Source organism: Nyctereutes procyonoides, unplaced genomic scaffold, assembly GCF_905146905.1.
Source record: "Nyctereutes procyonoides isolate TBG_1078 unplaced genomic scaffold, NYPRO_anot_genome, whole genome shotgun sequence".
In the NCBI taxonomy this organism is placed as follows: Eukaryota; Metazoa; Chordata; class Mammalia; order Carnivora; family Canidae; genus Nyctereutes; species Nyctereutes procyonoides.
The window spans coordinates 69,186,348-69,209,284 of record NW_026575126.1 but is presented as its reverse complement, the minus strand read 5'-3'; the positions used below and the strand labels follow the sequence as shown (position 1 = coordinate 69,209,284).

General features: G+C 53.5%; 2 protein-coding genes across 6 annotated transcripts; one reads left to right on the top strand and one right to left on the bottom strand.

The window, feature by feature from the left end:
* Window positions 1-586: 586 nt before the first annotated feature.
* TFR2 (transferrin receptor 2) lies at window positions 587-16,629 on the top strand. 3 transcript variants are annotated; one of them, XM_055339319.1, is made up of 18 exons: window positions 587-834; window positions 1,081-1,330; window positions 1,453-1,627; window positions 6,753-6,893; window positions 6,965-7,079; window positions 7,186-7,308; window positions 7,885-8,001; window positions 8,133-8,272; window positions 8,610-8,773; window positions 9,566-9,685; window positions 10,471-10,553; window positions 10,632-10,695; window positions 10,793-10,860; window positions 10,965-11,041; window positions 11,114-11,198; window positions 11,287-11,514; window positions 11,846-11,986; window positions 15,878-16,629. In XM_055339319.1, the coding sequence occupies exons 1-18, from the start codon at window positions 802-804 to the stop codon at window positions 16,160-16,162; spliced, it is 2,409 nt and encodes an 802-aa protein (XP_055195294.1). In that variant the 5' UTR covers window positions 587-801; the 3' UTR covers window positions 16,163-16,629. The 3 variants fall into 3 exon arrangements, with proteins under 3 accessions (XP_055195294.1, XP_055195293.1, XP_055195295.1); XM_055339318.1 differs by having other exon boundaries at window positions 1,441-1,627; XM_055339320.1 differs by lacking the exon at window positions 1,081-1,330 and having other exon boundaries at window positions 1,441-1,627.
* Window positions 16,630-19,639: 3,010 nt separating this feature from the next.
* MOSPD3 (motile sperm domain containing 3) lies at window positions 19,640-22,509 on the bottom strand. 3 transcript variants are annotated; one of them, XM_055340558.1, is made up of 6 exons: window positions 22,413-22,509; window positions 21,652-21,915; window positions 21,339-21,414; window positions 20,876-21,105; window positions 19,962-20,126; window positions 19,640-19,862 (listed from the first exon to the last, which is right to left on the bottom strand). In XM_055340558.1, the coding sequence occupies exons 2-6, from the start codon at window positions 21,851-21,853 to the stop codon at window positions 19,831-19,833; spliced, it is 705 nt and encodes a 234-aa protein (XP_055196533.1). In that variant the 5' UTR covers window positions 21,854-21,915; window positions 22,413-22,509; the 3' UTR covers window positions 19,640-19,830. The 3 variants fall into 3 exon arrangements, with proteins under 3 accessions (XP_055196533.1, XP_055196534.1, XP_055196535.1); XM_055340559.1 differs by lacking the exon at window positions 22,413-22,509 and adding an exon at window positions 22,168-22,277; XM_055340560.1 differs by lacking the exon at window positions 22,413-22,509 and adding an exon at window positions 22,199-22,217.
* Window positions 22,510-22,937: the final 428 nt, after the last annotated feature.

The following is a 22,937-nucleotide window of genomic DNA, read 5'->3' as shown; positions in this document are numbered from 1 at the left end:
AAAACCATGAGTTGTAGGTCATCCAACTCTGCCCAGGCCTTGACCAGGACTCTTTCCACCAATGGCTGGTGGGCCTTAACCCACAGATCCAGGAGAACACCAACATGGAGCACTCACTAGTCCTACTTGATCATATGTTCCCACCCATGCCCCTCCCTCCCCAGAAGTTAACAAGAGCCTGAGACCCCCTTTTCAGGCTGATTCCAGCAAGACAGGCATCTGCATGGCCAGACCAACCCCCAGGTCACACCACTGTGGCAATTTCAGTTTAGGATCTCATGGAGGCAGGTGTCGGAACAGGGAACTGATGTGTTACAAGGCCTGGCTGGGCACTCAGTAGTGGGCCTGCAAGCCACATGAGTTGAGGAGGAGTGAGGTTTTCACGGTGGGGAGCTTAGGAAGGGGTCCCCAAGGACACTGGGAGGGATGGTAGCTGAAGAGGGCATCCTTATCTTTGCCCTCCTCAGCCATCAGCCCCCCTCCCCCACCCCTGCCGGGAACTAGGAGGCCAAAGTCTGCCCCAAGGTAAAAAAAAATTGATTGTTTTGCAGGGAGGGGGCAGGAGTGGGACCAGAGGGATTGGCAGGGGAGGGCACAGTGCCTCTTCTCAAGCTTGGGCTGGGGGTTCATATCTGCAGAGCTGGACTGAGGCCAGGACTGTGCCCCCACCCTTTTGCGGGGAGAAGAACGGTCTGGGCTCAGGCTGCCTGCCAGGGCTGATAAGGGGCCCTCTAGAGGCTCCCACAAACGGTTTATCACTGTGGGGGGAACAGCCTACAGGGCTCCGGAGGGGGCACGAGCATGGATCGACTTTGGGGTCTACTTCAGAGAACGGTAAGACCAAGTGAGCTGGGGGACAACTCTAGGCCTTCCCTTCAGGTCCTTCAGCCTCCTCCCAACCCCAAGGCTGGCCCGTCCCCTCCCCACCTCCATCTCTTGCTCTCAACTTGCCTCTCAGGACCCTCTCCCCTGCCTTATGCTCCTTTGGCACTCCAGAGTCACTACCCTTAGGGTCAGCCCCTGCCCCATCCCCCACAACTCTTTCCCCAGTCTCATTCCCCTCCATACCCCCCCCCACAGCAAAGGTTGTCCCCACGACCCTCTCAGACCATCTACAAGCGTGTGGAGCGCACCCAGCAGTGGCGCCTCGAGGAGGAAGAGGAAGACGGGGAGGAGGGGGCTGAGCCAGCAGTCCACTTCTGCCCCATGGAGCTCAGGGGCCCTGACCTGGGCTCTCGAACAGGGGGGCAAAGCCTAGGACTCTTGGCAGCAACAGGACGAAGGGCTGCCCCCTACCTCGTCCTGACAGCCCTGCTGATCTTCACTGGGGGTGAGAGCCTTCCGTCCCCCCACCCCCCAACCAGTGAAGGGCCTGGGTTGAGGGGGTTTATGGAGTCCAGAGTGGGACACAAGGAAAATCTCCATCTTGCCATCCCTCAGCTTTCCTTCTAGGCTATGTGGCCTTCAGAGGGTCCTGCCAGGCGTGCGGGGATGATGTATTGGTGGTCAGTGAGGACATGAACTATGAGCCAGGCCCAGACTCCCACCAGGGCACACTGTACTGGAGCGACCTCCAGGCCATGTTCCTGCGGCTCCTGGGGGAGGGGCGCCTGGAGGACATCATCAGGTAAGGATCAGCCTGCCCCCTTCCCGGCCCTTGAAAACCCCCACCCACTTGCTTGGACTCAGCCTCCCTCACTCATCTCCCAGGCCCTTGAGGTGGGGTCCCTTCTGAGTCCTTCCACTTGCCTCCCAGACCTCCCTGTTCCAAGGTCCTAGGAAGGATGTCAGGTATTTGGAGCTGAGGGTAGGGAGGGTGCTCCGGATACTATATAGAGGGTTCTGTCCCTGAACCTGGCACATGTGGGAGATGCAGGAGTTGACTGTCTCAGTGAGAGCTTAGGGTTTCAGTATCCAGACAGGAGGTGGGATGGATCCAGATAAGTCCTGAATGCCACATCACAGAGCCTGGATTTTGACCTGTGGCTGGGGGTGGGGGGGGGGGTGCTCTGAGAAGGGACATTTTAAGGAGTCAGAAAAAAATGGAGCAAGCAAGTAAATGCATTTGTAGGCACAAACTATCCCCCTCCAAGACAGAGAGAGTGCAAGCCCAGAGCACAGCACAAGTAGACCAGGGGTTTCTCTTGTTTTGCTGAGGTCACGTCCCCCATCAGGAAGGAGCTGCCCAGGTAGGTCCAGAGAAGAGGTAAGGCCACCAGGAGCCCTCTCTTGGGTCAGGAATAGTATTTCAGTGGATTCTCCTGGGTTTTCTAAGTAGAAAGTCATCTAAGCTAGATGACTAGTGAGAGATACACAGCTTCTCTTTCAAAGCTTGTACTTTTTATGTCTTTTTCATTGCTTATTGCATTAGAGGGGATGTGAATTTAGGTAATGATGACAGGAGATATGCCTATCTCCTGATTTTTGTAGGAATGTTTTTATATGAATTTGTTATTGAGTGTGAACTTTGCTGTAGATTCCAAATAGCTTTTTATTTTTTAATTTTTTATTTAAACAATTTTTAAAAATTTATTCATGAGAGACACACAGAGAGAGGCAGAGACACAGGCAAAGAGAGAAGCAGGTTCCACACAGAGAGGCCCATGTGGGACTCAATCCCAGGACTCCAGGATCATGCCCTGGGCAGAAGGCAGACGTTCAACCACTGAGCTACCCAGGCGTCCCCCAGATAGGTTTTTAAAAGTGAATCAAGGAAGTTGCCTTCTACTCCTGGCTTCCTCTTTCTTCTTCTTAATGATCAGGAAAGGAGGGACAGGTTTGGATTTTTTTCAAATATTTTTCCAGAAGGTATTGAGATGATCACATGATGTTTCTGCTTTGATTTATGTTTGCACGTCTTAAATTTATGTTTCTGTAGTAACTGATATTGATAGATTTTCTTGTCTGAGATCAACGCCAAACTTGATCAAGGCGTACTATTACTCTTTGGATATCTTGCCCAAAGACTTTAGCTCTGTGGCATCAACAACATACAGGGCTTCTTATTTTCTTGAGCAACACTCAGTTGTTTGGGTACAGGCTGAACAGGTGGACGGTTTGACAGGTCCCACGGTAAGGTGTGGCACTGTGGATACCATCAGAGGGCTGGGAGGCAGGAGTGTGATGGTGAAGGGGAGCAAGCAAGGAAGTGATGCATGACTCCAGGGTGGTTGGAGAAGGAAGAAACTGGACAATCTGGAGAACTCAATGTGGTTGGAGAGCAGGTGTAGTGAGGGTCAAGAAGCAAGCTGGAACCTGGACATGTAGTCAGAGAGTGGGATACTGGAACTTTGAAGATTTATCTGATAAACCATGTCCAATTTATCTTGATGTCCCTGGCACCTAGCACAGTGCCTGGCATTTAGTTGGTGTTCAGTGTATCCCCAGTGGATGAATATTCCAAGGTGGAATTCTGGGTAATGACAAGGCCAGTGTGGGTATGGCAAGGGAAATGAGTAGCTGGACTGACAGTGACACTGACAAGGTCATTCATTCATTTATCCACCAAATATTTTTGAGAACCTACTATGTGGCAGGTACTCAGTTAAGTAGGTGGGGGCGATAAAGCAGAGAACAAAAGTCTGAACCTTGTCCTTATGGAGGTTACAGTCTATGGGGGGGACTCATTACTGAACTAATAATCTCATTCATTACTATATATTTATTTATTTTTTAAAAGATTTTATTTATTTATTCATGAGAGACACAGAGAGAGGGGCACAGACACAGGCAGAGGGAGAAGCAGGCTCCATGAAGGGAGCCTGATGTGGGACTCGATCCAGGGTCTCCAAGATCACGCCCTGGGGGCGCTAAACCACTGAGCCACCCGGGGCTGCCCTTTTTTTTTTTTAACATTTTTTTTAAAGACTTTATATATATTTATTATTAGAATCACTGCTTTGAAGGAAAAGTAAAGGATGTGAGGAATAACCAGGAGGACTTAACTTAATTGAGGGGCCAGGGAAGGCTTCCTTGAGGAAGTGATGAACTGAAGCCTGAAGGGTGAGTCATTCACCAGGCAAAGAGAAGGTGGAAAAGCATTTCAGGTCAGAGAACAGCAGGTGCAAAGGGTCTGGGCTGGGAAATGGTAGCCTATTGGAAGAAGTAAATGAAGGTCTATATGGTTGAATGAGAGCAGAGGGGGACAGACAGGAGGTGGGACAGACCCAGAAAAGTCTTGAATGCCACATCATGGAGCTTGGTTTTTGACCTGTGGCCTTGGGGAGCTGCAGTGTCAAGGTGGATATGGCTCAGGCCCTAAAAGATCTTTTTTTTTTTAATTTTTATTTATTTATGATAGTCACAGAGAGAGAAAGAGAGAGAGGCAGAGACATAGGCAGAGGGAGAAGCAGGCTCCATGCACCGGGAGCCCGATGTGGGATTCGATCCCGGGTCTCCAGGATAGCGCCCTGGGCCAAAGGCAGGCGCCAAACCGCTGCGCCACCCAGGGATCCCCCTAAAAGATCTTAATAGCTATGCAAACTGCTTTGGATTTTATTCTAAGAGGAAAGAGAAAAATGAGAAATTTAAAACAATAGAGTATCACAAAAAAACAGAGTTTATGATACCCCTGTGATGATAGTTCAGTATCATCAATGAAAGGCTTTTTTGGTTTTGTTTTTTCAAGATTTTATTTTTATTTTTTAAAATATTTTATTTATTCATGAGAGACCCAGAGAAGGAGAGACATGGGGAGAGGGAGAAGCAGGCTCCTTGAGGGGAGCCCAATGTGGGACTCAATGTGGGACTTGATCTCAAGACTCCAGGATCATGCCCTGAGCTAAAGGCAGACGTTCAACCACTGAGCCACACGGGCATCCCTAAAGATTTTATTTTTAAATAATCTGTACACACAACATGGGGCTCGAACTTATAACCCTGAGACCAAGAGCTGCGTGCTCTATGGACTGAGCCAGCCAGGCACCCTAGTGAAGGGCTTTTTTGTTTAATTTCCAGCCCTAATCCTGAGCACTCCTCCCTGCACCCTCCCCCAGAAGCACTTCATTTGATGTGTTTCACGTGTACCTTTAAATTCATGTGTCGCTTTATCGTATAGGTAATGTTTTACATGCATATATAGGTTCTTCAAAACATTTATACAAAAATATTTGTTTTTTTTTATACAAAAATATTTGTATAAAATCCTCTATGTTCCTTATTTTAAAAGTGAAGCCATATGGAGGGACACCTGGGTGGCTCAGCGGTTGAGCATCTGCTTTTGGCTCAGGTCACGATCCTGGGGTCTTGAGATCGAGTGGGATCGAGTCCCACATCAGGCTCCTTGTGGGGAGCCTGCTTCTCCCTCTGCCTGTGTCTCTGCCTCTCTCTCTCTGTGTCTCTCATAAATAAATAAATCTTAAAAAATAAATAAAAGTTAAGCCATATGGAAAAATAGAAGGAGGAATTTTTTTTAAAAAATCACTCCAAGACCCATTACTCAAATATAGCTATCTCTAGTGTGTGTTTTTAATTTTGATAAACTTTTTTTTAACTGAATATCTGGTTTTCAAGGTCTATGTTGCAGTGTGTACATCTAATTTATTGTTAGGCACAGGAATCCACACTGTGCATCATGTATTTTATGAAAATGCACTGACTGACGCAGTGCTGGAGCTCCTGGATCAGATCAGGAGGGGGTGGCAGGAATGGTACTGAGAAAGCCAAGGCGACCGTGGGGTCATGAGTACAGGAGTCCTCTTGAGAGCTGAGGGGTGGTGGCTGAGACTACAGTACACCCTGCGCGTGGGTTTTGAAATGGTGACACAAAGTGAGTGGACCATGGTTTAGAGAGGAAAATGCTAAGCCAGATGCCAAAGTCCTTGATGAAATCGGTCAAGTGACCAATTGGCTGGAAGAGGGGCAGAGGAGGGGATCACTGGATGGCACAGGCTTCAAAGGAAGAGAGGTTTACTCGAGGAGAAATGGCCAGAAATTCCAATAGTGGAGTCGAGAGGCTGCCTCCACTCCAAGCCCGGGGTGTATGGGAACCTGAGTTCTCTCCCGAGCCCCATAGGAGACCTGGCCTCTCAAGGGACAATTGGGTTTTTGCCAACGCAAAAGGTAGAGAGGTATTTAAGGTTGATGCTGAGGAGGGAGGAGTCTGCCTTGGAGAGCACACAGATGAAGTGGGTTGGTCAGGAGGCCATGAGGCGTGAGGCACAGCCTATGGCTGGGGCAGGAGGGCAGCACAGGAGGGGCTCACGAGACAAAAGGCTCACTAGTTAGGTGGTAACTATGGAAAAAGACACAGGGTGAGGTCTCCAAGACCGGGGACCCCACTATCACACCAGTAACCATAGCGTAATATGTCTCCGTGAGGCGCAGCTGGAAGAGAGGGGAGATGAAGGGCCGCCTCTGCCCCCTTACTCCTTTGGAAGAAAAGTATTTTCAGGTAAGGGGCAGAGCACAGGCCAGTGTGCATATGTGTGTGGGGGGGGGTGGGGGGCAGCAGATAGATTGGTGAGTTTGGCCTGAGCCAGGAAAAACCTAAGGGACGGTGGGCAGGATACCAGGTTGTTGGAAGCTAAGGTTTTAAGCAGAAGGAGTCCATAGAGACGCTCAGTCACAGCCACAGCCCGGGTGATGGGATGGATGGCGATGGCAGGGTCAGAGAGAGGCTTAGGAGACCCTCACAGCCCAGGACCAGGGCGACCCCACGTCTCTGGCACCATTTCTTCCTCCCTCCCTCTCCTCCAGGGGCAGAGAAGTCCCTCTCCCCTTCCGCGCCCCCAATCCCCCCTCTTCCCGCTCAGGCAAACAAGCCTTCGGAAAAGGATGTCTGGCTCGGCTGGGATGGCGGCTCTGGCTCAAGACATCCGCGAGGCGCTCTCGAGCCAAAAGCTGGACCACGTGTGGATGGACACGCACTACGTGGGGCTGCAGTTTCCGGACCCGTGAGTGCGCGCGGGGGGCGCGGGGGGCGCGCGGGGGGCGCGCGGGGACGCTCACCACCTCTGCTCTTCAGGGCTCATCCCAATACCCTGCACTGGATCGGTGCGGCGGCTGGGACGCTCGGGGAGCCCCTGCCGCTGGAGGACCACGACGTCTACTGTCCCTACAGCGCCACGGGCAACGCCACGGTGAGCGCCTCGTGTGCCGCCCCCAGGACGGGGGCAGCGCGCGCCCTTTACCGGGTGGCGGAGGAGGGACCTGGAGAGCACACCTCCTCGTCCTCCCCGTCCCCAGGGAGAGTTGGTGTACGCCCACTACGGGCGGCCGGAAGACCTGCAGGACCTGCGGGCCCGGGGCGTGGAGCCGGCGGGGCGCCTCCTGCTGGTGCGCTTGGGAGAGATCAGCTTCGCCCAGAAGGTGAGGCTCCCCAGGAAGGAGCCGGGAGGGCGCAGGGCTGGGGAACAAGAAGATAGGATAGGGGCCGATGGGAAGCGTCCAGAAGCCTGTCAGAGAGAGAAAAGGAAGAACCAAGTGGGTCATAAGAAAATGTTGGTGGGAGGTGGGGGTTCGCCAGATGGCTCAGTCAGTTAAGCATCCCAGGGTCCTGGAATCGAGTCCCTCACAGAGCTCCCTGCTCAGCGAGAAGTCTGCTTCTCCCTCTCCTACTCCCTTCGCTTGTGCTCTCTCTCTCTATTAAATAAATAAATAAAATCTTTTAAAAAGATAAAATTTTAAAAAAGGAAATGTTGGTGGGAAACAAAATCAGGAGGTTGGGATGGGTACCAAACACGGAGGAATGCAGAGGACAGTGGGGCTTGAGAGATGTCAAGGCACTGTGGGAAGGTGAGGGTCGGGTGGTACCCAGAGCCTCTCTGTGGTTCCATAAGAGCAGAGTAGAGGCAGTGCCATTTCACTTTTACTTGCTTCTCCTGGCCTTATAAATTAGTTTTCCCCCTGGGTTGAAGGAGTCCATTACCCACTTCCCTTCCCCAGGTGGCCAGTGCCCAAGACTTTGGGGCCCAAGGAGTGCTCATATACCCTGATCCAGCTGACTTCTCCCAGGATCCACACAAGCTCGGCCTGTCCAGCCACAGGGCTGTGTATGGACATGTGAGTCTGGGGGTGGCCAGCTGGGGATTCTTGGGATCCCAAAAACTATACCTCCTTGTCTGGGATGAGGCTGGCAAGCTACTCCTGGAGACCAGCTCATAGCTTCAGTGCAGACACTCCTTTCCTCACAGGTACACCTGGGAACTGGGGACCCCTACACACCTGGCTTCCCTTCCTTTAATCAAACTCAGTTCCCCCCAGTGCAGTCCTCTGGCCTCCCTAACATCCCAGCCCAGCCTATCAGCGCGGACATTGCCTCCCTCCTGCTGAGGTGAGGGGCCTTTGGAAATCAGGAGGGGAGGAGGGAGATGTAGCTAGTCTGTAAAGTGCTTTTGGGTGAACTAGAAAAAGATGAATCTGGGTGGGGACAGCCTCACGCCAGGGCCCACTGTCTGGTGAGTGGAGCTCTAGCTGGATATCACACCCACCTCCGTTGGGCACCTCTGTGCAGGACGTAACCTGCACAGCTGTCCAAGGCAGTGGGCAGAGTGCAGAAGTAGAGCTAGGGCCAGAAGATGGGAGGGAAAGAGCAAAGAGGGAGCTCTGGGCTCTTGTACAGCCTGGGCCTCTCTGCCACTTCCAACCCTTTCTGCCCCGTCTCTCTCCAGGAAGCTCCAAGGCCCTGTGGCCCCCCAGATGTGGCAGGGGCGCCTCCTAGGCTCCCCTTATCACCTGGGCCCTGGGCCAGGCTTGCACCTCAGAGTCAACAACCACAGGGTCTCCACCCCCATCAGCAACATCTTTGGCTGCATTGAGGGCCGCTCAGAGCCAGGTGTGCCAGTGTGGCCCAGCATTACCCTACAGCCTGCAGGAAGGGGGCCCCCCTTATAAACCCTGGATAGAGACGGTGCTGGAGTGGGAAGCCCCAGGGGAGTGGCCAAGAGCTGTGCTCAGTGGCGGGGGTGGGGGGGGTGGGGGGGGCGGCAGGGCTTAGCAGGGAGGGAGGCTGGCAAGTTGAGGCCGATCTGGGATCGAGGGGGATGGTAGGGAGTAGATACCATAGTCAAATCTGTCCAGAGACAGAACTCTGTGTGGTAGTGAGCTCCCTAGCACCAGAGGTGAGCAAGCATGAGTTGGGTGATATTATAGCATGAACGAGGGTTCACATGAGATAGATGAACCTTTCAAGCCTAACTGGATGAGGATGGCGGTGGGCAATAAAAGTGGGTTCTTGAGCCAAAGAGTATGGTACCTACAAGCACTGAGGGAGAGACACAGGGGTCCCGCAATGCGGCTCGCAGGAGACTGCTGGGGCCCAGGTTGGGGTGGATCAGAGAGAAGCGTGAAGGAGGAAAACCTCTCAGGACTTGTGTGGGACGTGGCCGACCAAGGAGGTAATGGAATCCAGAATGAGGCCAGGCACTCTGCTGAAGGAGCAGGCCATCCAGGCAAGGCCAAGGGGAGGAGAGGCACTCCCTTAGGACAGCAGGGATCACTGGGCTGGGAGGTGGGGACTGGGCGGGGGGGCAGAAATGGTGGTGAGCTCCCACCAGCACGGACCCTCCCAGGCGTTCTCTGGGTACTGCCATGTAAGGACCAAGACCCCAAACCTCCCCTCCTGCAGATCACTATGTGGTCATTGGGGCCCAGAGGGACGCGTGGGGCCCAGGAGCGGCCAAGTCCGCTGTGGGGACGGCCATACTTCTGGAGCTGGTGCGGACTTTTTCCTCCATGGTGAGCAATGGTAAGGTCAGGGCCTGGGCCGGCAGCTGGGGCTGTGGCCCAAGCCAGGACAGGGCAGAGAGGTGGTCAGGAGCACAGGCTAGAGGCACTGAGCACGTGGCCACTTGGACTTGGTCTCCAAACCTGGCTTCTCCACATCCCAGCTGCATGGCCCTGGGCAAGTCACTTTACTTCTGTCTCCTTTGTCCAAACAAAGAGTAGAGTTGACCCACTAGCAACGCCTGGGGTAGGGGCACTGACTCCTCCTGCTCAGTTGAAAATCTGCATGTGAGGGGACCCAAACAGTTCAAAACCAGGTTCAAGGGTCAATGATAATAATAGTCCTTGGTCTGAGTGAAGAACTAAGCAGGAGACTCCATATGGAAGCAATCTCTGTGGGTCCCTGGGTGGTTCAGTGGATTGGCACCTGCCTTTGGCCCAGGTGTGATCCTGGAGTCCCGGGATCGGGTCCCACATCAGGTTCCCTGCGTGGAGCCTGCTTCTCCCTCTGCCTGTGTCTCTGCCTCTCTCTCTCTCTGTGTGTGTCTCTCATGAATAAACAAAATAAAATCTTAAAAAAGAAAGAAAGAAAGAAAGAAAGAAAGAAAGAAAGAAAGAAAGAAAGAAAAAAAGAAAAATCTCCATCGCGGTTATGGTTGAGTCAGGGCAGACCAGGTGAGCTGGGCTGGGCTGGGGGCTTGGTGGGAGGGACAGAGAGACCCTAAGGAAGCAGGACAGAAGAAGACAAAGATAGGTCTTTGTTTGGCCTCCAGCGGAGCCCATCCTCCTGACCCACTATGCTTCCAGGCTTCCAGCCCCGCAGGAGTCTTCTTTTCATCAGCTGGGACGGAGGGGACTTCGGGAGTGTGGGTTCCACAGAGTGGCTGGAGGTAATGTGGGGTCCAGAGCAGGGAGTCGGGCAGTGGGAAGAGGTGAGGGGGTTTCAACTCCACATCTCTCACCCACAGGGCTACCTCAGCGTGCTGCACCTCAAAGCCGTGGTCTATGTGAGCCTGGACAATGCAGTGCTGGGTGAGTGGGGGCATTGCCACCAGCCGGGCCGCTCTGGTGCACCCTGGCCTCGAGGCCAAGCCTGGAGCCTGGCATCCCTTCTCCTCCCTCTCTGCAGGAGACGACAAGTTCAATGCCAAGACCAGCCCCCTTCTGATCAGCCTCATAGAGAACATCCTGAAGCAGGCAAGAGCCTGGCCATGAGCAGGGGATGAAGGGAAGCTGGTGGCAGCCAGGGGATGAAGGGAAGCTGGTTGCAGCCTGACCGGTGCCCCCTACCCTGCCCCCAGGTGGACTCTCCTAACCGCAGTGGGCAGACCCTCTATGAGCAGGTGGTGTTCAACAATCACAGCTGGGATGCTGAAGTGTAAGTTGGGATGAGGAGGGGGGAGGATGTTGCGGGAGGAACAACAGAGCATTCCCCACTGCCCACTCCCAGGATCCGGCCACTGCCCATGGACAGCAGTGCCTATTCCTTCACGGCCTTTGCGGGGGTCCCTGCCGTCGAGTTCTCCTTCACGGAGGTGAGACTTCCTGGCCCTGCCCCAGAGCAGCCGCCCCTCCGCCTATGTGCACCATGCCCCTGCGCCAGCCCACGCCCTGTCCCGGCAGGATGGCCAGGCGTACCCGTTCCTGCACACGAAGGACGACACGTATGAGAACCTACACAGGGTGCTGCGAGGCCGTCTGCCCGCCGTGGCTCAGGCTGTGGCCCAGCTCGCTGGGCAGCTCCTCATCCGTTTAAGCCACGATCACCTGCTGCCTCTGGACTTTGGCCGCTACGGGGACGTGGTCCTCAGGCACATCGGCAGCCTCAATGAGTTCTCTGGGGACCTGAAGGTCCGAGATAACAACCCTGCTCCTGGCTTCTGGGGGTGGGGGGCGTTATATCCTCTCAAAGTATTGCAGGATCCAGAGGTCTGGCCCCTCCTCCCCACAGCCCTTAGGGTCTAATCCCCTCGGGCAACCTGGCCCCTTTACTCCTGCCCCGGGACCCAGCTAGTATCCTCCCAACCGCCTAGGTTTTCTTCCTTCTCCCAGCATTTCCCCCCCATATCCCTCTCCTCCGCCAGCCCTAGGGTCCCAGCCCCATCCTCCAGTACCTGGACCCACAGCCTAGGCCGGGGCCCTAGCCACTGTGTGCGGCCCCAGCATGTGTCTCCACCCTCAGGCCCGTGGGCTGACCCTCCAGTGGGTGTACTCGGCGCGAGGGGACTACATCCGGGCGGCCGAGAAGCTGCGAAAGGAGATCTACAGCTCGGAGGAGAGCGACGAGCGGCTGATGCGCATGTACAACGTGCGCATCATGCGGGTGAGACCCCACCGCGCCCCCTCCGCTGTGCGCCCCTGTCCCCTCTTTCCGCCTTTGTTTTGACCCTGTCCTCGGCTCCCAGTCCTGGGCGCAGCATTCACAGACTGGCCAGGCTGGAGCGGCCACTGAGACAGGCCCCACAAAGTGATGAAAATGACAGGGAGGGCCGGCTGCTTGGCGGACTACTTGGCCGACTTGGCAGAACTGGGACAAACCCCGGTCTCCTCCCCGCCTGCCCCAAGAGCCTTCCACTGCCTCTTCACCCCTCTGGAGAGAAAAAGCGTGGACACAGTTGTCCACAGTACTAGTGACACAAGCTTATGGCCCAGGAGGGGCAAAGGCTTAAGACATTCAGAGCAAGCAGAGCTCTCTTCCTTCTGGTAATAAGATGGGTGAAGCCCAGAGAGGCTGCCTGGAGGAGGTGTCAGAATAAGTTCCACAAGATCCTTGGCTAACCCCTCATGCTTAGTTTTGTTGTTGTTGATTTTTTAATTTATTCATGAGAGACACAGAGAGAGGCAGAGACATAGGCAGAGGGAGAAGCAGGCTCCTTGTGGGGAGCCTGATGTGGGACTCCATCCCAGGATCCCAGGATCACACCATGAGCCAAAAGCAGAGGCTTAACCACTGAGCCACCCAGGTCTCCCCCTCCTGCTTAGTTTTTAATACTTTGCAACCCTCACTTCATCTCCTGTTCCAACTCCTCCACTTCCTTCCATTTCTTTATCCTGAGTACTCAACCTGCCACCCATTGATTTTGGGAAATAGGATAAGTAGGGACTGTGGGAATGGGGAAAAGTCTACAGGGTGAAATTATAAGTAGGACCATCCCCCGTGAGTGTAGGGTGGACAGGAAACCCATAGTGTATAATGACTGGTTTTAGAACATGTCTGCCATGTTTTGTTTTCCCCCTTATGTCCCTCCCTGTTTCCCTTGGCATCACTCATTCCTTCTTTCTGTTCACAAACCCACCTCTCTTGCTCTTTCATCCTTGCCCCTTTCTCCTGATCCCCCTCACTCTACTCTCTGCATCTGCAGTTTCCTCTTCCTCCCCCACTTCGTGACCTCTCCATCTCCCCTTTGCTTTGTCCCCTCCACTGAGGTGACCCTGTGGGTGAGACAAGAGATTGGGCACAGTTCATTCCCATTCACAGATCTTGCTTTAACCTCTGCTGTGCCAGACTCCAGGAACACAAAAAGATTCTCACCTCACCCGACCCCCAAAGTTACCACGTGCCCCTTAGGGAATAAAGGGCACCCGTGGATAAGGGGCATGATTCAGACTCAGGGCTGAAGAGTACAAGATTCAGGGCTTCAGAAGGAGCAGCATAGAGCTGGACCAGACCCAGGGAACTTTGTGGCTCTAGACCAGGGGTTGGGAAACTATAGCCACTTGGCCAAATTTGGCCTGCCACCTATTTCTGCAAATAAAGCTTCATGGAAATACAGGCATGCTCATTGATTTTCATATTGTCCATGGCTGCTTTTGTGCTAGCTATGGTGGCCAAATTGAGTACAACAGAAACAATATGGCCTGCAAAGCCAAAAATATTCACTACCTGGATTTTTGCAGAAAAAGTTTTCTAACCCCTGCTTTAGACTATGACATTGGTCTTGAAGAACGGACAGAACTTGAGTTGGTGCAAAGTAAAGATATTTCAGTGGAGAGACCCAGAGTAAGGGTGTGGTGGTGAAATAGGCCTGGCTGTCCTTGGGAGCAGGGCTTGGACCCGATGAGCCAGAACAGAAGCCTATGGAGAAGCAGAGGGGAGAGGTACACTGAACAGTGGGATAGAAATTGGGGGGTTAGATGATCAGAGATCATCTTTGAATGTCAGGATGAGAAATTTGGATTTTTAGGGTCTGGGTATCAAGGAAATTAGGAAGGTGTTTGAGCAGAGAGGTGATGTGGGCGAAGTGGAGTTTTAGGAAGGATTTGGTCAGAGTGCAAATGGTGAAGAGGGAGTGAAGTTAGTGATAGCCGAACTCTGGATGAGAGAGGCAGATGGCAGTAGATACCACCTGTGGGTGAGGAGACTGGAATGAAGTGAGACATGTGGAAGGAAAATGGACAGACAAGGTGTTGAGGAAAGAGGAGGAGGAAAACCATAGCAGCTGCCACTTACCGAGGGCTGCCATGTGCTTGCACTCAGCTTCATTTTCTCTCCCAGGACTCCCCCCACAAATCTTGTGAGAGCTAGTCTTTTTTTTTTAATTTTTTTTAATTTTTTTATTTATTTATGATACTCACAGAGAGAGAGAGAGGCAGAGACATAGGCAGAGGGAGAAGCAGGCTCCATGCACTGGGAGCCCGATGTGGGACTCGATCCCGGGTCTCCAGGATCGCTCCCTGGGCCAAAGGCAGGCGCCAAACCGCTGCGCCACCCAGGGATCCCTTGTGAGGGCTAGTCTTGTACAAAGATAACTCACCCAAGATCGCAGGAAGTTGTGGAGCCCAAATCAGAAACCAGGCAGTCTGAGACCAGAGCTTGTGCTCATCCCACTTATGTACACTTTTGGGGCTGAGAGGCTGGCACCTGGGAGATTGTGGCACTCATGAGGAATTGTGGGTGCAAGGGTCAGGTTTCTTTCTTTCTTTCTTTCTTTCTTTCTTTCTTTCTTTCTTTCTTCTTTCTTTCTTTCTTTCTTTCTTTCTTTCTTTCTTTTCTTTCTTCTTTCTCCCTTCCCTTCCCTTCCCTCTCTTTCTTTCTTTCTTTCTTTCTTTCTTTCTTTCTTTCTTTCTTTCTTTTTTCTTTCTTTCTTTCTTTCTTTCTTTCTTTCTTTCTTTCTTTCTTTCTTTCTTTCTTTTATTGTTAGAGCAAGCATGCACTTGTGTGAGCAGGGGGGAGTAGCAGAGGGAGACACTCGAGCAGACTCCATGCTGACCACAGAGCTGGACTTGGAGCTCAATCTCATGACCCTGAGATCATGACATGAGCTGAAAACTAGAGTCAAACAGTTAACCAGCTGAGCCACCCAGGCACGCCTAGGGTCAGGTTTTAGAAGTTGGTGCCCACATGTGTGTGAGGCTGTGTAAGTTACTCCCTACCCAGTGAGGTAGGTCCAGGAGGGTGGAGGGCAAGATTCCAGTGGATGATTTGTCAAGCAGGCTTGGCAGTTCTCCTCAAAAGGTCCTGACTGCAGCCAGGGGTATGGATGAGCCCTTGGCATGAAAGATGGAGGACTTGAGAAGAAATGAACCTGTAAGCCTAGAGAGTCCGATTCTACTGGGGAGGCACCCAGGCCATGTCATCAAAAAGTTCCCCAAGTGATTCTAATTAGTAGCCAGGCTTCAGAACCAATGGACTGTACATAGGAGAAGAGCAGAGGGTGGAGGCTGAGCCTTGGGGCTGCCCACAGGTGGGGAGTAGAAGGAACCAGAGGGAGTGGAAGAAAGTTAGGAGAATTGAGGGAGGAGAGAGGCCCCCTCAGGAAAGATGAACAGCATCTGAGTCACGCAGGGAGGACAGAGTCCGGCACTTCATTAGGACTGGCCTGTCCCCTTGACCTTTGGGCTGTGGACATTGGTGACGGTGATTGGGAATGCGTGGGGTGTAGGAAAGTAAGGAACAGCAGGATAGGTTGTTCTTTGAGGCTTCAGCCAGGCAAGTGAATGCGTGAAGACTGGGGAGACAACGCGGGCTTGGAGGCTCAAGGCTTAGAACCGAATGGAACCGAAAACACAGCAGGAGGATGCATCCTACCCGGCTGCTGGTGATGTCAAAGGATGGCTCCTCCGCATTGGGTAGCCAAGGGGAGTGGGACTTAAAGAAGCTGCTCTGCATTGTCTGCTAGGCGCTACGAGGGAGGTCCCCAGCTGGGTTTGGAATTGCTGTTAAACCTGCCCTCTGGCGGGCCCCCACCCCGACCTGATCCCCTTCTTGGCGCAGGTGGAGTTCTACTTCCTGTCCCAGTACGTGTCACCGGCCGACTCCCCGTTCCGCCACATTTTCCTGGGCCGCGGAGACCACACGCTGGGCGCGCTGCTAGACCACGTGCGACTGCTGCGCTCGGATGGCTCCGGAGACCCGGGGGCCTCCCCCTCCCAGGTGACTCCGGGTCTGGGCTTCCAGGAGAGCCGCTTCCGACGCCAGCTGGCCCTGCTCACCTGGACGCTGCAGGGGGCCGCCAATGCACTTAGTGGGGACGTCTGGAACATCGATAACAACTTCTGAGGCCCCGGGGCTGAGGGGCGGGGATTGGGGGGCATGGGCCCCCAGCTCCAGCCTGGAGCTCCTGCCTCCCCGTTAGTATTTTCTGGGTGAGGGAGGTGCCTAGTACCACCGCTCATTGCTGACCTATTTCTCATTGGCCTTTCCCATCTCTGCAAAGGGCCCAGCCAAGGTGCCAGCTTAGACACCCACACCCTGGCCCCACAGTATAGGAGTCAGTGAGCAGTGCCTTCCACAGTGGGCCGGCCATACTGTCAGCTAATTTGAGAGCCTCCGCTCCCTTGTCGCACAGCCCCTTACCCTTTGGGAAAGGGTCCCCCCCCTTTGGAAGGTTTCCTAGGCCCTGGGACATAGCTAGCCCTCTTTCTGGGAGAATGGCTGAAACCACAGCCTAGAGCCCCAGCAGGTGGTCTGTGGCAGGAGAGGCTGGGGTTTGGACCTTAATAAACCATCTGGTGACTTCTTGTTTATAGGCACCTTTGTGCTTCCTTACCTTTACTCCACCCAGTCATCCCTCCCCTGAGACAAGGAAGGGTTGGGCAGAAGGGTGAGAGATGTAAATAGGAATGCTGTCTCCATGAGGAAAACTCTGAGCTGCTCTGTCACGTGAGGAAATAAGGGGAGCCCTTCTCCAAAGACCATCATGGGGTGGGGAGCTGACTCTACCTTCTCCTGAGACCTGGGATGACTACGTAATTGGCAAGGCCTCTTGTTCGAAAGGTGTGAACAGAACTGTTTTCTTCCCTACAGTCTTCCAACCTGTCACGTGGATTTTAATTTGCTATTTAATGTCCAGATCTTCAGAGGGAAATACCTTGGGGCAGAGCCCCATAGGCACTCAAGAGTTCTGCCCCACAACTTGGTATGGATGGCGCATGTGCCAGACCCTGACTGTCACCCAGAACCTCCCTGTGCCTGGGCCCAGGCCCCTGCTGGGAAAGGAGCATAACAGCCATCTCTGGGTGGGGGCACGGAGCTTGGCAGGTGAGAAGCCATCCAGGGGAGGCAGGACCCCCAGCACATTCTCCATTGTCCCATTGGGTTTTGCTTCCAAAACATACATTCAAGGGTAAAGATCATTGATAATTTTTCTTTTCTTTTCTTTCCTTCTTTCTTTCTTTCTTTCTTTCTTTCTTTCTTTCTTTCTTTCTTTCTTTCTTTCTTTCTTTCTTTTTTTTTTAAGATTTTATGTGTTTGTTCATGAGAGACACACAGAGAGAGGCAGAGACACAGGCAAAGGGAGAAGCAGGCTCCATGCAGGGAGCCTGATGTGGTACTTGATCCCAGGACCAGGATCATGCCCTAAGCCAAAGGCAGATGCTCAACAGCTGCACCCAGGCACCCCAGATCATTGAGAATTTCAAGATGGTGACCACAGAGCATTAACTGCCAAATGCAGGGACACCTGAGCATGGGGTCCTGGGAGACTGCAGTGGTCACATACCTGTTAGATGGGCCCGCCCTGGGACCTCTCTCCACATGGGTCCCTGTGGTCAGTCTTTGTCCATCAAGGTAGAAGCTGCAGGAGGGCAGGGAATTCCAAGTGCTGCTGGCACCACTTTACCCTTAATCACATCTCAGGAGGCTGCAGCCCTGGCTCTCACTCCCAGGGTAGCTGCATAAATCCCAGGGCTTGTCTTTGGGTTACTTTGTCCTCTCTCTTTTTTAAAGATTTTATTTATTCATGAGAGACAGAGACCTAGGCAGAGGGACAAGCAGGCTCCCTGTGGGGATCTGATATGGGACTCAATCCCAGGACCCCAGGATCACGACCTGTGCCAAAGGCAGACACCGAACCACTGAGCCACCCAGGTACCCCTACTTGGTCCTCTCTTGCTCCCACTATGGCATGACAGTTCCCACCCTGGGTTCCAGGATGAAACTCTGCTTTCTAAGCCCCACCCCCCCAGGAGCTTCCAGAGCCTGACGGTTCTCAGGAGCCTGGACCAGGGTCAGACCCTCCTCAACTATTTGCTCCTCTGACACACGGTCCAGAACACACTTCCCAGAGTGGTTTCTTCATCCTTCATCTTGTCCATTTGCTCCTTGTAGTGAATAGAATAATGGTATGGAAAAAGATGTTCACATCCCGATCTCTAAAACCTGTCAGTGAATGCTACCTTACACAAAAAGGACTTTATGGGTGTGATAAAGTTGAGGATCTTGAAATGGGGAGTGTTTTGAGCTGAAATGTGTCCCCCCACCCCTATTCATATGTTGAAGCCCTGACCCCCCAATACCTCAGTCTGTATGTGGAGATAGGCCCGTAAGTTCAAATGAATCCTTTAGGGAGGGCCTAATCCTATCTGATCAGTGTCATTATAAGAAAATTTTGACACAGGGGCCTCTGGGTGGCTCAGTTGGTTAGGTGTTGGGCTCGATCTCAGCTCAGGTCTTGATCTCAGGGTTGTGAGTTCAAGCCCTATGTTTGGCTCCATCCTCGGTGTGGTGGCTACTTAAAAAAAAGATGGACACAGACACCAGGGATGTGTATGCACAGGGGACCATATGAAGACACAGTGAGAAGGGGGCAATCTGCGAGCCAAAGAGAGGCTTCAGGGGAAACCTGTTGACACCTTAATCTTGTACATCTAGCTTCTAGAACTGTGAGAAAATTAATTTCTGCTGTTGAGGCCTCCCCCACATCTGTGCAGCCCTAGCACACTAATAGGGAGATGATCCTGAATTAGAGGAGAGGAGGGATGTCATCATTACTGTCCTTTTAAAAGGAGACAAGAGGAGCAGAGGTGGACAAAGGAGATGTGACAGCAGAAGCAGAGAACAGACTGAGTCTGTCATAACATTATCTTGCTGACTTTGTCCCCAACCACCAATGTCACTGGCTGGCCCTCTTCCTTTCTTTTCCCTTGCCCTGCATCTGGAAGAGGACTGGACACACTTTTCAAGGCTCCTGTTCTTTTCCCGTGCTTAGTTTCTCCTGCCTGGTTAAGTTGAGGTAAGTCAGGCAAAGCCATTTCCCTCAATCTTGGCAGGGACCTTGGTGTTTCTGACCCACCGGAGTTGAACTCTTTTTTTTTTTTTCCTGGAGTTGAACTCTTAATGGGAGAGACAAAATAAAGCAGATAAAGGGTCAAGAAGCAGAAAAGGATTCGGGTATTGGAAGCATCTAGGTAACCCTGGCAAGAGGCTCTGATGGCTCAAGACTATGAGACTGGGCTTCTGCAGTGGGTGGCATGAGGCAGGATTTATAGTTTAAATACACCAGCTTAGGGACAGGACCCTATTTTTAGCGCTAAGGGGGACCTGAAAAACCTGCTTGCCAATTCCCTGGTGTTAGAGGTAGAAATAGAAGCTCAGAGAAGTTCAATGACTTGCTCAAGGTCACAGTTTTTCCAATGTGGCATCAGGACCAGAACCCAGGTCTTCTCTATCCTCACTGGGCCCCTTCCCTGCCCCCACTTCCTGGGTGCCCTGCGGACAGGAGGAGGAACTGGGAAGAAAGGAGCTTACTCCCTCCAATTCTGTTTAATTTCAAAAATTTATTTTATTCAATTTCGAAACAATACAAATCCCTGGGTCCTTAGGGGAGGGAGGATGGGCAGGAAGAAGAGGGAGTAGGAATTGAGGCGAGGCATGAGCATCACAGTGGCTGTCTCATGAGCACATCCACATCCCTGCCCTAGGAGGGGGCTGGAGGTTGAGCAGGAAGCTCAGGTCCGAAGGAACACCATGGTGAGGAGTCCTGGAGAGGGGACAAAGACAAGCAAGGCGGTGTGAGCAGCCCTGGGAGTCTACTAGCCTTCCTGCTGGCCCCCACGCCCCTAGCCACTACTGTGCTCACCCAAGATGTAGGCTGCCACCAACTTCTGTCCCAGAGAGACGTGCAGGATTTGAGGCAGCTGGCTGCCAAGCTCATCCTGGAGCGGGAGCAGCAGGAAGGCCACAGAGACTATGCCAGTCAGCAGGAAGAGGAGGAAGGAGCTGGTGGCCAGTTGTGGGTGGCGGTCTGGGAAAAAAGGCTCATCAGAAGCTCCAGCCCCCCTCCTGCCCAGCTCAACATCCTCCAGGGAGGAAGCGAGAGATAGGAGACATCTCTGTTTTTTTATTGCCTCCCAGGTGGCATACTGGAAGTGTCCTCTCCTCCCTGGAGCCTCTGTTCCCACAACCATGAGAAACCCTCTCCCCTGTGATCCCTCAGCATTTTTTCCCTCTTCACCCTGACTTTGTTACTGGCTCCTGTGTACATGTCCACCAGGCAAGGAGCCCTATGACCCATATACAGCCCACAACTTGGTACAGTACAGGTTTCTTACTGAACTGAGCTGAGCTGGCACATGATAGGAAGTATTAAAGTTAGAGCCCGGTGGGGATCCCTGGGTGGCTCAGGGGTTTAGCGTCTGCCTTCAGCCCAGGGCTTGATCCTGTAGTCCTGGGATCAAGTCCTGCATCGGGCTCTCTGGATAGAGCCTGTTCTCCCTCTGCCTGTGTCTCTGCCTCTCTGTGTGTGTGTGTCTCTCAGGAATAAATAAAATCTTTAAAAATAAAAAAAAAAGGTACAGCTAAGGAAGAACTTTTCTAAGAAGCCAGAAACCAGGAAAACTACAAAGTCTGCTTTTTGCCTAACCTGATATAAAATCTCAGCTCCTAAGGATGACCAAAAAGTGAAAGATGGAACCAGAAGACCCCTTCAACTCCAACTGAGTGCATCTCTAGGGCAATGCTGAAGAACTCAAGAATTCCCATCCCCCAACTCACTCTCTGGGAAATGTCTGGCCGTGGGTGGTGTTGTCCAGGAAGGAGGTCCTGGGTGGGGTGTTGGGTCAGGCTGTCCCTGGAGCTCAAGTGGGTAGGCTGGGGCCCTCAGAACCGAGGTGATGTCCTTGCGCCCCACCACTCGACCCTCAGCTCCCTCCTCAGACAGCTCAATGCGGAAGCGGTCCTGGACGTCATAGTGGCTGGGAATAGGGGCCACGTGGCGAATCACACTGGTCCCAATATAGGAAAGAGGCCCATTGAAAGGAAGTGAGTGACAGGCAGTGATCCAAGTGGATCCAGCCCCCCTCCCCTCTTCCCAGGAGCCTTTCCCTTAGGGATGCAAACAGAGGTAGGGAAAAAGACTGAGGAGAATCAGCTAAGCCCTACTTCACCATCACCAGCACGGTAATTCAAAGGGGGCCACGACCCCTGGCTTCCAAGAGGCCCCTCCACCCCAACTCACATGTCAATGCAGGACTGGGGTTTCACATATCCTTCTGCGTCAAACACCGTGTATTTGGCAGGTGCTGTGCACAGGACTGAGGAATAAAGGGACACAGACCGACTATTGCTTCAGAGACCCTACAAAAGCTAGCCCGTGGAGGGACACTAGAGTCTCCCTTCCCTTCTACCCCGGGGCTGGACATGACTTTTCCAGTCCACCAAGGTTGGCTATCTGACCCCACTCATCTCGCTCCCCCAGCCCATGCAGCCCCTCCCCCCAAGTGTCCGGCCGCCAGACCCAGATTCCTAGCATGAGGTGCCCATCCCTTCACCTCGGAAGCGAAGCGCAGCTCCCGTGGGGTTATAGAGGGTCAGCAGCTGCCGGGGTCCACTCCGCTGGTCCGCCCTGAATACTAGGTCCGGGGGAAAGACGAGGACCGGGACAGGTCCCGAGGGAGGAGGGGCGCCCCGGGACCCCCGCCCAGGAGCCCCCGCGCCCACCAGCTCCTGGTCCTGGGGCGCCCCACGGCGCATGCAGGCTGTGAACGGTGGACATACGAAGGCAGAGCTCAGGGGACAGGGCCTGGAGTCTAGAGCTGGGGGGACAAGAGGGGAGAAAAGGATCGGAATGAGAGGAGAGAAAGGGATCGGAATGCTCAGGGGGCGGGGCCTGGTCTGATCCTGCCGCCGCCGCGTCGGAAGCCCGCTCAATGAGGCTCCCGCAGACCAGGCCTGGGCCCCCCAAACCCTTCCCCTCTCGGGCTCTACCCGGTCCCTTTAGGCCCCGCCCCAAGCCCCACCTCATGGTCACGCCCACCCCATAAACCCTGCCCCTATTTGCTCCCAACCCGGGCCTTGTCTGCAGGCTCGGCTCCGGACCTCAGAAGCCCCTCCTGCCCCGCCGGAGGCCCCGCCCCTTCCGGGCGTCCCCGCTCTCCGGCCAGACCCCGCCTGCCGCAGCGCCCCCCTCCGGAACCGTCCTTCCTCCGGCTCTCTAGAGGCTTTTATCTGTGCCTCCGACCCCTCCCTGAGCTCCGCCCGCAGCTCCTTTGTGCGTCAGCCTCCGAACAGCCGCACATGCTATGAGGCTTACCTTCTGGTCACTGTACCTGCCAATCAACTTGTGGCCGGACCGAGGCAGCCATCTTCCCGGGAGGCCATTCCGACGCTTCCGCCGTACGGCCGCTGTCATTGGCTGGGGCGGCCGCGTTTCCGCCGTAAGTGTACTCCGATTGGCGAGCTTAACGACGTGATTGGCTAGATCCCAGTGACGCAAAACTTTACGGGCGACTCCGGCCAGAAAGCTCTGCCCAGAGTAACTGAGGGAAGTCCTTAGCCCGGGTAGCTGGCCGCTGGGCTTTGTTCCTCCCTCCCGGTTGCGACCTCCGAATCGCTAGAATCACTTGCGGTGGGGAAGCTCCCTTTCTCTACTTTAATCCCAGGCCTTCCTAGAAGCCTCTGCGGCAATCGCAGCCGTTTTCCACAGTACTAGTTGCGAGGTTGCTTCCAGTTGGAGTAGGATTCAGACAGGAAAACTACAGAGACCTCATGAAATAGAGTCTTTTTGTTTAAGATTTGAGAGAGAACACGAGTGGGAGGGGAACGGGAGAGCGAATCC